The 16,939-nt window shown below is 43.7% G+C and overlaps 2 protein-coding genes across 3 annotated transcripts in view; one reads left to right on the forward strand and one right to left on the reverse strand.

The window, feature by feature from the left end:
* The window catches only part of RABGAP1 (RAB GTPase activating protein 1), a 74,181-nt gene extending 61,803 nt beyond the window's left edge, over window positions 1-12,378 (reverse strand). Inside the window, exons 1-2 of the mRNA XM_080402475.1 lie at window positions 12,286-12,378; window positions 5,413-5,614 (exon numbers count right to left, since the gene is read on the reverse strand). Of these exons, the coding sequence (XP_080258601.1) occupies window positions 5,413-5,562 (150 nt within the window). The 5' untranslated portion in view covers window positions 5,563-5,614; window positions 12,286-12,378. The remainder of the gene's footprint in view (window positions 1-5,412; window positions 5,615-12,285) is intronic.
* Window positions 12,371-16,906, forward strand: ZBTB26 (zinc finger and BTB domain containing 26). Of its 2 annotated transcripts, XM_080402501.1 has the most exons (3): window positions 12,371-12,470; window positions 12,727-12,807; window positions 15,183-16,906. In XM_080402501.1, the coding sequence occupies exon 3, from the start codon at window positions 15,193-15,195 to the stop codon at window positions 16,507-16,509; it is 1,317 nt and encodes a 438-aa protein (XP_080258627.1). In that variant the 5' UTR covers window positions 12,371-12,470; window positions 12,727-12,807; window positions 15,183-15,192; the 3' UTR covers window positions 16,510-16,906. The 2 variants fall into 2 exon arrangements, with proteins under 2 accessions (XP_080258627.1, XP_080258628.1); XM_080402502.1 differs by having other exon boundaries at window positions 12,415-12,807.
* Window positions 16,907-16,939: the final 33 nt, after the last annotated feature.

Genomic DNA, 16,939 nt, shown 5'->3' on the forward strand with positions numbered 1-16,939 from the left:
GTTCTTAAAAAGAATGTCAATGAAATCTTACTAAAGAAAATCTGTAAAATAGGATGGTAAAAGAAAGGAAGTAGTTAAAAAAAGGAGGAAGAACACAGAGCAGACTGAAACCTGCCCGTAACACAATCTCAGTATTAAAGCAAATTCCATCTGCCTCAAAACTAGCATCTCACGGTAGAAAATTAAATTAACTCGAAAGTACCTAAAGGAACCACCCAGGTTCTCACATTTTAACTGTAAATAAATCAACCTGAAGTCCAGCTAAGATTGCTGAAGTAACACTGGAACAGATAATAGAACGCCTTCACGTAGGCAGATTAGCCTTACAAATAATTAAATGTACCGAGTAAAACATCAGATGTCACTTAAATATTTGTATGTGCATTTCCACCAGGCATATCTCAGGAATAATTACAGTGAGATTAGAGGTTTCTCAGCCAAGTCAGAATTCTGACATATGGTTACATCCTGCACATCCCCAAAGACAGACAAACTTCTCAGTTTAGAGGGGAAAACGAAGAAACATGAAGCTTACTTACTGTCTTCTCTTTCACACTCAGACTCACAATCTCCAAATAATTATCCGTATCTGCAGCCTCTATCTGCATTGCACTAAAGGTGCAAACTGCATATTACTTTTCTGGTGAAAAATAACTAATGCACAAGAATATTAACAAAGAACAGAAACTTCTGACCTGGAATTACTCCAGAATAGAGCAAAATACAATTACTTTAAGAGAAGGGAAGTTCCAGATCCCTATTCTTCAGAAGAAAGTAGGCATAACATGAAATTCACAGGTCATGAAAAAAAAACCAGCAAGCACACAAGATCCTAGAGGCAGAAGGGACATTAAAAAAGTAATAACCTAGCAACTGGTTTACTACAGAATCTAAACAGCAGCAACAAAAACCTGTGCGATGTTTATGCTCTTGAAACTCATGCTCAAAGTAATTTTTTAGTATGGATTAAAATACATCCACGTACCATCTGGGATCATCTGCCAGGAGCAGGACAGAGTAATTGCCTTACTCATCTGTACATCCATAGAAGCATCAATAACTAGTTATAGGATTCCACAGATTTGCATTTTCCTCCCAATAATTTTAGTATTCATTTGCACAATTCATCATGGAAGCAATGGAAAATCTTGTACAAGCATGTGGTCAAAGGCATAATCCTTTTAACTATCAAGTTGATTACTCAGGTCCTTGCAGGCATTTGTCAGAAAGGTGATGATGATGACAGAAGATGCACCATACTACTTTACTGCACACAGTTTACATGTCTTGCAACAAAATGTAATGAATTAACTATGATGTCCTGCCAGCGCTGTTAAAGCCTATCTATAAAAACCCTAAAGCAACTTCTAGTTTACAGGTCACATTTTCTATGACACTTGAAGTTAAAATTCATTCTGGCAAAAATGCATCTCATATGTTTTTCCGCACAGTGATTAAACAGATGTCAGTCTGGGTTTGGGAAAGAAAGGGGAGGAATTTATATCCAGTGAGAATTAAATGTTGTAACGGTATGAACATAAAATGCACATGAAAAATGTTCTATTCCATTAAGATTACAAGCCAAAAAAGTCTGAACGGTGATCCACTGTATTTGGTAAAGTAAACTGTATCAATTACTTTATCTAGATACTGCCCTATAAAACATGACCTTGAAAATAGAAGCTCCTAAAAACAGTAGTGACAGGTAAAATACGAGTCCAAGTTTTTACGGTGTGACAGGAGATAAATACTTGTTAAAAAAAAATCAGTCTCAAATATTCTAAAACCTTCTCATCAAAATCTTGATTTAAGAAGTTAATTTAAAAGGATCCCTCCAAGAAAGCCTTCCTTCTCAGCCCAGACTACCCTCAGAAAGAGTTCTGAGAGCCACAGTAAATGCACGTTTGGGCTGGAGGAGCTCTGCTGTTCTCAGTCAAGTGCAACAAAGCAGCTGCCCAAGAAACGAGGCCTAAAACACAAACCAAGACTGACTTTCCATCAACCAAAGTCCCTTATGCAACCATATAAATTCACTACATCATGGGAACAGCATATATTAAGACGTAAACGTGCTCAGAACTTTACTGCAACCCAAAAACCCGTAACAGGCAGCAGAACAAAGTGCAGAACTCAGGGCAGAAGGGAGGACACAAGGTGTCCCCAGGCAACACATCACATAGGTTTGCTTGAGATAGAGGAGAGAAACCATTTACCCTAATCATTGTTTTCTCCATTTCTCATAAAACTGAAAACTAATTTTACTGAACCTTTAAATAAGATGTAGCAAACTTCCATTACAGCTACATGGGGGATTTACTAGCAGTGTAGTTTATTCCGTTCTCCTGATGCAAGTGCTGCTGGCCTCGGCTGCGAGAGGTCTCACTGCACCGTGCCGCTCAGCAACTCCAACAGCGTGCTCCAGGAGCCAGGCTTTCGAAAACCCAGCTCAGTCCCACTGGCAGGGGGTGAAAGCAGACAGGGACACAATACCAGAAAGCAGAGACAGCTAGCAAATTGTATTTCTGGAAAACAACCACTGACAACTCCTCTTCAAACTGAACCAAGTACTTCAGCACAGACAAAAAGCAGAAACACACTTATTAATTACGACCAACTGAAAAAAACCACAGTTCCTGATTCTATTAAAAGAAATATTTCTCTGGACTTTAGAAAGGACAAAAATAAAAACATGCATTAATTCAGTTCACAGCACTATTACTTCAAACCATACCATATCAACAAATTTGAAGTGAGAGCCTTAGGTTTGATATACAAATTTCACAGCCTATGGCATTCAGCAAACACAAGCCTAAACTTGTAGCACCATCCTCAGACTGCGCTTAGCAAATGAAAGATCCTCAAACTGCTTTTCTAAACAAATAAAACACCAGAAGAGGACACCTGCTCAAATAGTTTGCTTTTCTTAGTGGGCACATCAAAGCAAATGGGTTTTGACATATACAAACAAACTGACTTCCTTGTAAGTACCAAAGCAATTGCTTCTGGAAAAAACTCATCTGATTTGTTCCTATGAAATATACAACTTCAGTTTTCATGTTGTACTGTTAATATTAATTTTCCATATACTATTTAAACAGCTTTAGATATCACAGTGACAGTACTTTTAACATACCTCTGACAACCTTCACAACTCCACTTACCCACGCACACAACAAACAGTTTAATAACAGGGTACAACTGACTACTGAATCACTATTTGCAAGCTTAAAAAAAAAAAAAAAAAAAAGACACCAAGAACAAAGCCATGTTCTATGGCAATATGTCTCTCTTCTTGTAGAACAATACCAAAAGACAATGCCTGTCCCTAAGAACAGCTAAAAAGTCTTCCTGTTTCCTCTGTTACAAGTTTTCACCTCCTTAAGCAGAAGGAAGGAGGTTAACAGGAAGATCCCTGCGTGGGAGAACTCAGCCTGCGTACCCAAGGTTGTACACTTCCATCCATTGCTCCGACTGCAGCCAACAGCCCAAGAGCACATACTCAAACCACACATACTCTCAAATGCCACGATACTGAAAGGCTCAAGGTGAATCACTTTGTTCAAGGATTGTGCTCAGTCTTGGCACCAAATTCATAAAGCACCTGATCTTTTAAGACCTGCAAAGCTCTGTGACATTCAGTGCCAAATCAGGGAACAGCATAACTTTATTTTACAATCATTGATGATCAGGAGGCAGCAACATTAACGTTCTTCTTTCTTTATCAAGAGAAAGAGCATACCTGTAGCCAGCATTTTATAAACCACTTTGGAAGCAAACACATGAGAAAAATTTAAGAAATAAGCTTCAGGAGTCAGTTTGAAATTGATTAAGGATATTCTTCTCTGAAATATTTACAAGCTTTATGAAGATGACTTTATATACAAGTCTCTTCAATTTCTTTGGTTGTACTAAACAAGATATAGCATGTCCTAGAAACACTGCAGGACAGCCACAAGGCAATCGTTAGACCAGCAATACAAATAGTTCCCCCATGGAGCAAGAAGTGTTGCAGACTACAGCATTTCATGTTTCCAAATTTTCCTTGGGAATAACAGGATGGAATGGAAAATCTGGTTGACTGTGTCTGTTCTCCTGGGGTCTCAAACGATGCATCACAACTTTGGGAGCTATTTACATACACTGCCACGTAAGCATTCCCAAGGTAAGCACCACCATGGAGACTATTCTGAATTCTTAAGTATTTATAGCTGCTGGTATTTGCAGCATCTAGAAAGCCAAGCATGAGGTTACAGTCTTTTTTCACAGATCACCTGTGATTGTTCAAGAAAATTTCAAATTTTTTTAGACTATCCTGTAATGTAAAAGTGGCGATCTTCTGCATTAGCAATAAAACATAAGGGAACATTTTTGCCAGATTAAGTGAAAGTAAGATCTTGAGACTCTTAACTAATAGAATTAGCTTGAAGTCCTATGTAAAAGAAAATAGCCACTGAAATGGCATGTATTGTCCAGGACTCAAAGGAATGCAAGAAAAACAAAGCAGCTGGGAGGTAAAAGCAAGATGAGCAAAAGCATCAAGAAACGTTCAATAAAGTCTCTGTTACAATTGCTGTTAAGGAAAAGAGGAACACTCAGTCCAACACGCAGAACACGCAATTTCTTATCACCTTTAAAGACACTATTTTTAAGACATAGATGTGATTGTCAATATCAGACTCTTGCAATGGTGGAGTATCTTTCCATCTCCCACAAAGACCACACTAATTTGACTCACTCTAGGAAAGATCCAGTTTTCCACACATTAAAATGATGGAATTTGGAGTGTTCACCTTACTTGCGTTGCTTTGCTTAAAGACTGCTGAAATACAATTTGGGATGAAAGATTTTCTTTAAGTAAAGGGGAATAATAAAAAAAGAGTGACAAAGGTCTCTTTTCAGAACAGCACTTTTAAAAGTGAGAAGATGTCAATGCCCTTCCAATTCACACAAGCCTACCACGTAGGCTTGTGTTCTCAGATTCATGCCAAGTTGTTAGTTATAACTCCACTTCTACATTTCTTAAAGAGAACATTTCACATTGGGGAAAACTTTAATATATGTTTGAATTAACAGATATGGTCAAATCAAGTGTATGACAGCATTGCTTATCTGAAAGCTGTGATAAAATCACGGTTCCAAGTTCTTGACAATCAGTCTGTTTCATCCTAAGCACTTCATGACCGATTCTGCCAAGTGGGAAAAACCCCACAGGTAATGATGGAGAGAGATTTTACTCAAAACCTAATTACCACCTCTGACATCAGCAACAGTAACGCAAAAATTACTGGCAAAATCAATTCTTGAATAAGTTCTCCCTTCCGTCAAGTTTTCCACAATAAAGAAGTCCCTCTTTAAGCTCTCTATGGTTAGTTTTAGAAGGATAGGGAAGAAACTCAGGTTATTGATTCTTACCTTCAGTCCTGTTTTTTCATCATCACTACCATTATTTGTAGATGGTGTTTCATCCCCTTGCCTGGAAACCAAGACAAAATCTTCACTGTTAAGAGTGGATACCGAGTCTGAAGAGACACTGATTTTTCCAACAGAAGCCTTGTCATCCATGACTTAAAAAGGAAGTTCGATTCATGAATGAGATTAAATATGTTATAAACTCCTGAAAAACAAAAATCATAAAAATACTTATATAAAACTTCATCCTAAAACGCTCTTTTCAGAAACCTGCCAACTAGTCATAAGAAGTAACACATCTGACAGCATAACCGAGTGGCAGCTCTTCTGTCAGTGTACGCTCACAGTCCTGCTCTGATTTTGCTCAGAAGCATGCCACTATCAGAGCACTGGTTTCCATAGCCCACAAAAGGGAAGTTAATAGACCTTTTTGCAGTATTTCATTATTATGTCAGGCACCACTTTCTACACACACCACCACACAGGCCCCTGGAACACACACTACACCTGCTGCCAAAGGACTCGTGTTAAGGCCAGAGCTATAGAGTCCATTACTTTCCTCAGATAATCTGCCTTCACCTATGGTCATGCAAGAATGAATTTTGTAGCTATCAGAGCTCGCTGTATGCTGCGGTCTCGTTCTTTTGCCCCAAAACAAGATTTAGATGTGGAAGGATGCTCTAAAACCTTGGGACATACAGAATTTTACGAATCCATGCTGAATCTTCTGTACTGTAAAGAACAATAAAAGAAAAGATTTCCAAGAAGCAGGAAGAACAGCGTAGGCTGGATCAGTACTGAGAATCTGAGCCAACAGAGGATTTTAAAAAGCTGGAACTGGCACTGAGAGGCATGTGAAGAAAGGAACAAAAGGTGAAGTTCATCCGTACACCTTGAACTCTACAGCACAGATTCTCAGAATCCATGGCTCAAAACAGACTGCTGTGATAAAAATGGGTGACAAAAATTCCCAGAAACCCAAATATACCCTTATCACAATGGCTCGAGTCTTTACATACTCCCAAGCACGACCAAACCCAAGTGCTTTTTCAGCCGGAGGTTCCGCCCTGCGTTTGGTGGAGCCCTGTCCCAACCTGGCTTCCAGCAGAGCACCAAACAGCGGAGAATCATCGCATTCGTCCCTCAACCAAGAACAATGCACCAAAAATAGCAAAGCCTGCTTTTATTTCTATCAATACCCTTCCCTCCACAGCCACTAATATGACATGAAACTTGCCAGGAGGATAACAATTTTTTTTTCCCCCCTCTGGGTTATTTTTAACCTGATTACTTTACCAATTGACTCACTCTGTGGTCCTGAAATGTGTTTCAGTGGACAACTGAAGCAATGCATAAGAGGAAGCACAGATGTGGGTTGTTCATGAGTAACAATATACCTATGATTATTGGGTTTCATTTTCAAAGGCATTTAAGTTATTTAGATAACCTTTCAAAAAACATTTTAAGATCCACTGACTTGAAATGAGAATTACTGGCTGAGAAATGTAGGTATTTTGAAAAGTTTTACTCACTGTGTGTGTCTAGCTAGTATTACTTGCATGTACCTTAAAGATAGGTCAGAGTTCTCATTTCTAAAGATGCTTTTTTTTTTTTAAAGAATTCATATTAAAACATTTCTAATTCCCTACTGCACCATCTATATATAATACACAGATCACCTGAAAATTACTAAATCAAATATTCTGAAACAGATTAAAAACAAGCTTCAAACACCTAAGATGCCTTTAGCTTTACTGTTTCCATTCAAACAGTGCAAACTTATATGCCACACAAAGACGGCATGAATAGAAGAGCGGACTTTGATAGCAAGCAGCTGTAAAGATCATCTAGGCAAGGATCAGTTTAGTAATTTATTTTGGTATAGTACATCCATCTCCAAGTGTTAATTTCAGCTGTATCCAAAGTCTTTCAATCTGACACCTTTCACCAACATTAACTTCAATTAAAGAAAAAGCATGCCATGCTTTTCCATACTCCTCCTTCTAGCAGCACGGTGTAAACAGACACCACGCTTGATCCTGCGGCACAGCTGGCTTAGCCTAACCCCGACGGTGGTTTCACAATACAGCATTGCAACAGCAAAAGCTCTCAATTAGTCCAACTTTGCCAACATTGAGCAAAACTCTTACTGAAATTACACAAGATAAGAGAGCACAGGAAAGGGGACAATGTTAGTAGACTACTCTAAGGAGCTCTTATTTATTAGCGATGTACCAGCAAGCAAGGCTCAATGGCCCAGCCGTGCTGGAATCAGTCACAGAGGTTCGCTGGATTAACGCTCAAACAGTTGAGGTACAAAAGCAAGGTCTTAAAACACTAAAAATGCTGAAATATTGCCTGAAGTTAATGAAAATTTCCACATCCCCATACTTTGCTTTGCATGCATTTTATTTCCTCTGTTGCTTGTTATCAGTTTGTTCCATGCAGATTACTGCACGGATCATTTTACCTGAATCAGAAAATTCACAATGGCAGAATCAACAACAGGAAGCCCATGAGCTCGTTAAAATGTGGGCCAGCCTAGAAGGGCACACATCAAAGCCCAGCAGAGCAATTAAGTGTGGCAGGCTTATTACTCCTCTGGAATCAAAAAGCAAGAACAAAGAGCAACAGTAACAGTGCTCTGCAGTAATACCTGTAACTCGCCTAAGATGCGAAGTTTTTCCTGTTGCCCCAGTTTAGAGAAGTAGGGGAAAAGACCCCAGATCTCAAGTTTTAATCATTCTCAGAAGAAGCCAATGTCTCATCCCTTACATGGAAAGAGACTTTGGTTTCCACATAAATAAAATATGATCTTTTGAATTCAGCATAGTTTAGTTCCTGACATAAAACTGCACCACAATAACGTAGTATTTGCCGGAAAACACCTTTACACCTCTACGGGAGATGGAGCATCTAGGTAAAATGCACACCAAGAGGCACATTTTTACCAACTTATTTCTGTGCTCACCCACGTAACTAAGTGGGTATCCCTAGCCTCTCCTCACAAAAAAGATCATGAGAAAAAGCTGCAAAATGAGAAAGTCAACACGGCTGGTTCTTGGGTCACTGCTTTCAGTTTTATTTAAAAATCTAATTCTCAGTGCAAATCACCCTCACTGCTGCTGCTATACAGTGCTGCAATACGAGCCCAAGAATCATACTATCTGGTAAAGGACTGTTCTCATTTACCTTTAAAGCAACCAAACAGCAGCAACCTACCTTACTCTATTCAAGATAACATGCAAAGGAACAGCAAAGACACCATCCATCATGCTAAAATCTCAAACTGGAAAACAAACCTATCAAAGTTCAAGATTAGTTACACAGATTTATAAAATATTTATCCTTTACTTTCCTATCCTCTCCGAAGTATCTGGCACCTGACCTGCAACTTGTGATCAAATTTTTCCTTTTAAGTACCGCCAGAATGAATTTAAAAGAGCTTAAAACAAACAGTATATAAGGAAAAACCAGAACCCCTTCCATTTTACATTACTGTAAGAGACTGACGCTCGAATGCCACCTTGAGACGTGCAACAAGTGAAGCAAGGCACTCATAACTGCAGCTGGTCTCGCTCCATTTCCAAGGAGCACCTGTTTTCTGGTGTTCGGAACATCCACAGCCACACTAAAAGCCAGAGGGTAAGCAGAAAAAACCCAGTGTTTCAAGCATGAACTTTTCTGACTGTTTAAAACAGCAGTTACCTTTAAGTCAACTGCAAATGCATTTTAGTAGTGAATTTAGAGGGGAATACAACACAGAATATGCTTAAGTTTCGGGTTTTCAGGGTAGAAAAGAGAAAAAGCTTGAGAACAGGCATGCAAACTAAAAAGGAAAAGAGATTATTTCTTTCCCTGTTCACATCTTTCTCAGCTTTTATACTTCTGCTGCGATTCCTATAGCAGTTCCGCAAAGTAACAGTATATCTGATGAAGAATGTACCAGATACAGAAGAACAATATAACAATAGGAACTAAATTACTGAAGAATAGTATAATTCAAGAAGCTACCTTGAACAACAAAGTCAGAAAGCTCAGCATGCAAAATAAACTTAGATCCTCTATACCCTAAAATACACAACCATTAAGTATAACGTTAAAAAACATGGAAAACAAGGAGGTAGCATGCAGCCAAGACACTGAGCTAACTGATTCAATACAAATTGATTCACTGAAAATAACAAATTTTCTGTTTGTATTCCTCTGGCTTTATGCATAGCTTAACAATAATAGCCAGTACAGTTCAATCTAAGCTTACAAAGTTCTGCTTTCCTAGTTTTCATCATTAGCATCTTGGCGTGGGTGACAAGTGGAATTTGTAGCAGAGCTCAGAAGCTTTCCAACGTACTTTGCAAAGCTGTGTTATGACAAATAAGCCAGCATTCTTTAGAACTCAGCTCTTCACAGTCTTTGACATCTATGGCTTTTTTACCTTCACAATTCACATAGAGTACACTTACTGTTTTACAAATTCACAGCGAATCCTGAAAAAAAAGCCTGGAAAATACTACAGCACAACACTGTCATCACAGGCAGTCGTGCCAGGTGTTTCAGTCTGAGCAGCGTAAGAGCAAAAGCGATGTCACACTGACAGACACATGGGAAAGGAGCTGTAGTTTGACTTTTTTGAGCACATACACACCGCCTGTGTCTTACAGCGGCTTTGGAGAAAAAACCCAAATACACAAGAAAGATCAATCACTTGCAACTCACCTATCATGTCATTAGTTTGCATAATCACATGTTTGATTTTACCCACCTTCCCTGTGCAACACTCACCCTTGAATGCAACAAGTATTTTGCACTCAAGATGAAGCAAAGAAGCCACTGAAATACTGCACGTGAAAATAAAGATTCAGGATGACTAAAGGGAGTGATTAATAAAAAACAGCAACAACAATACTAACTTTTCTGCTCACTTTAAACACACTGACAGCCAGAAATGTTCTTGCTAACCTCAATAGCCAGACAGAAGAGCAGTACATTATTTGGAGATATGCTGCCTCAAATTTCACCCCTCCACCCCCCTCCTAAGAGCAGAGGAGTGAGTGAATCATTAGACACTGTATGCAAAACCAGGCACCAGACAAAACACTTCAGCTAATGCAATCTTTGTTAACAGTCCTTAACAGATCCATAGCTATTGCCAAAATAATTTTGCTTTTAATTTGAACTATCTGCTCAGGGGACAAAAGTCTAATTTTAGGCTCTTGTAATCCCAGAAACACGCGGCAGGTCCTGGGAAACCATGGTATATAAAAGAAATGCTGACACCGCCTTAGCTAACCCATCACAAGAATGTCACTGGAATGAATTAACTCCGAACGGCTGGTTCATCCGCTGGCGCTCCATGGGCATCAGGGGCTGCCTGCACAGGGGAGCTGGGACACACAAGGACACAACACAGGCTGGAGGCTGGGATAAAGGCAGCACAGCCAGCGGCTAAACAAACTCTGAAGCTGATGCTCTGTACACTTCTGGAGCTCCTCTCTCATTAGGATTCAAACAGAAACGGAGTTACGCTCACCAGGCAAACACAGCACTGCAAAGACATGCTGTGAAAGAGCTGAAAAAAGGCGAGTTACGTTGGGCGCAGGCTGGTGAAAGCTGGCTGCACGTGGGCTTGGAAAAGGAAAGGAAACTCCTGTGCCAAGCTCCATTTGCTAATTTGTTTACTGTGTACACAAAAATAAGTTTGCTCAGGTCCTTGACCTTTTAATGGGAAGCAGAGGCCTTTAAAGAAAATGCAGTATTTCTGAAATTTAACTGGCAATAGGTTAGCCCACGCAGGTTTGCATTTTCTGATGAAGTAGCCAAAAATGTCAGGAATCCTATCAAGTTGTGCTTTAACAAAAGGAATAAAACTGGGAATACAGCTCAAGCCATAACTGTACAACAAAACAGGTGCGCAATATGGGTCTCTGACTTGTCTTTAGCAGCCATGACCTGCTGCCTCTCTCCAAACCTCTCCCGAGTGTTTTTCCTCCTCCTCTCTCCCCCAGGATGCCCAGAACACGCAAAACTACACCGACAAAAACCACCAACTCTACTTCCACCGCTCCAACCTTCACTTAATTCTTGCTGATCTGCGTTTTTAAAGCAACTTAGCACAGCCTGTTTACACTCAGTTTTCACCCCGATACAACCAGCCCCAACCCTGCTGCTCTGGGGGCGGTCCCGGTGGGATACACGTCCCGGCCACCGGGAAGGTACAAAACTACCGAGAGAAACACCCGTTACGGCACGTGAAGCCAGGAAAGGGGTCTGGGCGCAGGGAAACGCCACACCGCCGGATCCATATGGAAGCAACAGGCGCCAAGCCGCACGGCCCGGCCGCGGAGCGGGGACCGGGCGCCCGGCCGGTACCTCAGCGCCGCACCCCGCGGCCCGACACAGCACGGCCCCGCCGCGGCGGCCCTGGGGCACCAGTGGGTCCCCCGGCTGGAGGGGCCAGGCCGGCGCCCCCAACCCCCGGGGCTGCCGAGGCCGAGCACAGCCCGGCGCCCTCCGCCCGCCCCGGGACCTGGCGGCGCCCGGCCCCGCTCCCACCGCTCCCACCGCCGGACGGCCCCGCGCCGAGGCCGCGGCCCCTGGAGGGGCGGGAGGGCAGCGCGGCAGGGGCAGACGCGGCCCGGGACGGCGAGGGAGGGGCGCGCCGTTGAGGGGGCGCAGCTGCCGCACGCCCCTCGCCGACCAGGGACGGGGAGCGGTGGCAGAGCCCCGGAGCGGCGGCGGGGCAGTGCCCGCACAGCGGCTCGCAGGCGCCGCGGGAGCGGGCCAGGGCCGCCGGGTGGCGGCGGGAGAGGGGCGGCCCAGAGGGCGGGGGGGGAATGGGGCGGACGATACCCGGCCGGCAGCGCGAGCCCCACCTACCCCGGCCGCCGCTGCCGCCGCCTCCCGGTGCCGGGCCTGGGCCGCCGCTGCCGCCCACCACGTGACCGGCGGAGGGGGCGGGCGCCCCGCCAGGCGCTTCCGGGTGCGGGGCGGAGGGCGCGCGGGCGCTTCCGGCGGCCGAACAATGCGGTTCCGAGTCGCCGTCCTGGGCTGCGGCGGCGGCTGTAGGTCCCGGCGGGCCGGCGGGGCGGGGGCGGCGGCCCCGGAGCGGGGTCCGGAGCGGGCCGCGACTCCCGCTGCCCCCGCCGCCGCCGCCTCTGCCGCGGGCCGGGTTCGGCGGGCGGCCCGGCCCGGCCGGGGGCGCGGCGGGGCGCGGGGCCGCCCGGGGGGCGCGGCTGGCGGCCGGGCCAGGCCCGGCGCGGGGGCGGCGCGACCCCAGGCCCGGGCGGCGGCTCACGGCGGCTCTCCTCCCCTCTCTAGGTCCGTAGCCGGAGGCCGCGGCGTGCGCTGCGGCAAGAGCGGCCGCGGGTGCCAGCGGGGGGACGCGGCCCGGCGCTACAGGTACCTGCCCCTTCCCTTCCCTGCGGCGGGGCCGGGCGCGGGGCGGCGGGAGCGGGAGCAGGCGGCCTCCCGCCGCCTTTGCAGAGAACTTCGCGTTCGGGCGCTGTTTGTAACAGTGGCGCGGGCACTCGGCCGAACTCTCCTGGAGGGAGCATCGCCTTCCCGGTTATCGGGAGTACGGAGCTCTCCTGGAGCATCGCTTTCCCGGCTATTGGGAAGCACGGGGCCGGGAGCCGGTGGCTGTCCGCGGGCAGTAACGGCGGCGACAGCACCTGCTTCTAGCCGGGGGGCTCCCGGCCTGTGGGGTGCGGCCAGCCGGGGGGAGGCTACGTCTGCCCCCCTCCCCAGAAAGAGGGCTTGGGGGTCATTTGAGGGCTTTTTCTTCTTTACTTTTTTTTTTCCCCTTGGGGATCAGTAATAGTGGAAGCTGAACAAGTGCCAAGGCAAGTCTCTTCTCTTTTTGGCTTCTTACGATGTGGCTCTTGCAAACCGCCCGGGAGGGCTGAGTGGCTGGAATAGCTGTGCCAGCTTAACGGCGCAGGGTCATGGCACCTTGGCGAGGGCCCTGTAACTGCATTTGTGTTGTAGTAGCCCAAGGCAGAGAACACAGGCTTACCAGTAGGCTTCCTTTGTCACTTCTAAGAGAAAACAAACTGTTTGGTAATGCCTGAAATTCACTGAAGATACTTCATGGAGATCTGTTGCTGCTGTTCATATCTGCCAAAGGCTACTGCCTCATAAAGTTAAACTTTTTGCCCTAGGAATGGGTATGAGTCAGGCAGTGCTGAAGACGGGATGACTGCAACTGGCAGATCTATTTTCTGTAGATTCAGCAGAACTGGTTGTACTGCGGAATGATGCTACCCCTGTTTCAGAACTTTCTATGGCCCCTTGTTTCTGAAGGCTTCTGAAATCCTTCAGCAATTTTTTCATGCCATACCCTGGAAGATATACTTGATCCAAATGATAACTGATCATCAAATTGAAAGAACCCTGTTTATTAACAGATACTTCTAAAAATGTTCTTTTTTGAACCCTTGTGTATTCACTCATTTACACTGGGCGTGACTCCATTCCCATTATGTACACTGAGCTGGTATTTCATGCCCAAGAGAGCATTATCTGCTTTTATCTATAAACTTCAAAGCTTCCTTTCAAGCTTTATGTGGTGTTTGTAGTAGTTGTGAGGTGTAAGTTTTGCTTTGTTTTGTTATTTTATCTTGCCAAATCTTGCATCATTTAGTCTTCTGTGATTTCTTCACTTCCTGCAATCCCAGTTCTCTGGCAGGGTTGCGCATGAGCAGTGTTTCATCAACAATCAGTGTAGTCTTACAAATTCTTGAAAGAACTGTTGAAAGACAGAAGATTGATACTTGCTTTATGGAAGATGCACTGTTCTTTATTCCACGTACTATCAAACAAGAAGAAATTTCATAGAGGAGTGATTTTCCAAAGAAGAAGACAAGAAACAAGACACCCTACATTCCCTGGTTATTCAGAATGGGGAGCCATGAAGGCATGATTTATATAATGAGGGGCCATACAGAAGATTTTTCTGTGATCATCTTAAAAAACAAAACAGAACAGCACACAGCAAACCAACCCCGGCAAAAAAAAAAAAAAAAAAAAAAAAAAAACAACTTAAAAGGACAATCTAACATGGTGCGTTAAACCCAGTGCTGCAGATATTGCAAAGCTTGCACAGGCCTTCTTGCTAAAATCTGCCATGTCAAAATTGCGGTTACTGCTGATGAGACATGTACATCAATATTCCTGCAAATTGTGGAGTGTCCTAGGGTAACCGTAGCCATTGTTCTTGCAGTGTAAGTCTTAGGAGCACTGTATGGATAGATACAGAAGGTAAAGAGGGATGTTTGTATGTCTGGCCAGTGCCAGCGTTCTGTCTCACTTTGAATTAATTTGTTATGAAACCTATTTAGGCATTAAAGGAAATCAAGAACCAGAAGCTAAAGGAACGTTCCTTAGCTGGTAAAGACAAAATCTCTGAGGAGTTTTAATGTAGAAGCAAAGCTTAATGAGAACAAACACTGCTAAAAATACTTCTATGGTTTCCCTTTAAATTCCAGACAAGTAGTTTGGAAAACATCTTAACTCTTTAGGATACTGCTTCACATCACCTCTATTTTATATTCAAGCTTCATTAAATTAAAAAAAAGGTAAAAGATACTGTAAGGCAAGATGTAAATTTGATTTTTTTTTTGTTTACTTTAACTTGTAATGGACTTTAGTATGTATCTAGAATAAAACATCTGATTAAACACACTTTATATTAATACTTTAGACCCTTCTAACTTGCATTTTAGAAAACAAAAAAGTTCTCACCTGGTTTTTTTTTTCTTGCTGCTTTTCCTTAGGTGTGCCAAAATGTCAGAAAGATCAGATATTCTTCACTTCAAGTTTGACAATTATGGGGATTCGATGTTACAGAAAATGAACAAATTGAGGGAAGAAAACAAATTTTGTGATGTCGTGGTTCATATAGATGACGTTGAAGTTCATGGGCATAAAATTGTGTTTGCTGCTGGCTCTCCCTTTTTAAGAGATCAGTTCTTACTAAATGACTCCAGAGATGTAAAAATCTCTATACTGCAGAGTTCAGAAGTGGGAAGGCAGCTGCTTCTCTCCTGTTACAGTGGCATTCTGGAGTTTCCCGAAATGGAACTGGTAAACTACTTGACTGCCGCAAGCTTTCTGCAGATGAGCCACATTGTTGAGCGATGTACGCAGGCCCTCTGGAAGTTTATAAAACCGAAGCAGCCATTGGAGAGCAAGGAGTGTGAACAGCAAAGTGACTCCTCTGAGCTGAAGGAACATCAAGGAGACGATGACTCTCTGCAGCAAGATTCACCTTGTATTCAGCCTTCAGAAGACAGTATGGACATGGAGGATAGTGATATTCAGATCATCAAGGTGGAGTCCATTGGGGAGGTAACAGAAGTTAGGAATAAGAAGGATCAGAACCAGTTTATTTCTTCGGAACAAACCGCACTGCATTCCTCAGAGCCTCAACACTTTCTTATCAACTCCACCGTTGAAAACAGGACAAGTGAAATAGAGCAAAATCACCTCCACAACTATGCCCTTTCATATGCTGGCAGTGATAACATCATTCTGGCCTCTAAAGATATGTTTGGGCCTAACAACCGAGGTATCGACAAAGGCCTCCAGTGGCACCATCAGTGTCCAAAGTGCACAAGAGTATTTCGGCATCTGGAAAACTATGCTAATCACTTAAAGATGCATAAGCTATTCATGTGTCTACTCTGTGGCAAGACATTCACTCAGAAAGGTAATCTTCACCGGCACATGAGAGTGCACGCAGGCATCAAACCGTTCCAATGTAAGATCTGTGGGAAAACGTTCTCTCAGAAATGTTCCTTACAGGACCATCTCAACCTGCACAGTGGGGACAAGCCCCATAAATGTAACTACTGTGACATGGTTTTTGCGCATAAACCTGTTCTGAGGAAACATCTTAAGCAGCTACATGGTAAAAATAGCTTTGACAATGCTAATGAAAGAAACGTTCAAGACATAACCGTGGACTTCGATTCATTCACATGCAGCGCTGCTACAGACAGTAAGGTCTGTCAGCAAGCTGATGCAAGCCAGGTACTGGATGCAGGGAAGCTGCCTCAGGCTGTGCTGGGTTTAAGAAATGATAGTACCTGCGTCAACTAAGCAATTAAAACCAGCCCTTTATAGGGATCGTGACTGAGAGGAGCAAACAGTTGGTTTGGGCTCTTACCTAAACTAGTGGTATGCCCTGCAAGGCTACAGATGGATGGCTGGCGGGTTGGATTGCAAAACCTGGCAGGTCTTCAGCCATAGTTCTTAGTCTTACTTGATATTTTCTGTGAATAGCGATCTTCCTTCAGGTTTCTGTCTGTGTCTCTACTGTGGATTATGGGGTTAATTGTTTCATTTCTCTCTGATTAGGAGACTCAAGACTAAGACCTTTTGAAAGACTGTCGCTGTGGGCTGCAAGTAAACCATCTGCTGTACAGTTAGAGGCCTCTCTGTGTCTGGGCAGATGGAGGAAAGAGCAAAGAGGACAAGTCTGTGAGATAACCCAATTTTTTTAATTTTTTTTTTTTTTAAAGCACTGGAT

The sequence above is a fragment of the Falco punctatus genome, assembly GCF_963210335.1.
Source record: "Falco punctatus genome assembly, chromosome: 9".
NCBI classification, from domain to species: Eukaryota; Metazoa; Chordata; class Aves; order Falconiformes; family Falconidae; genus Falco; species Falco punctatus.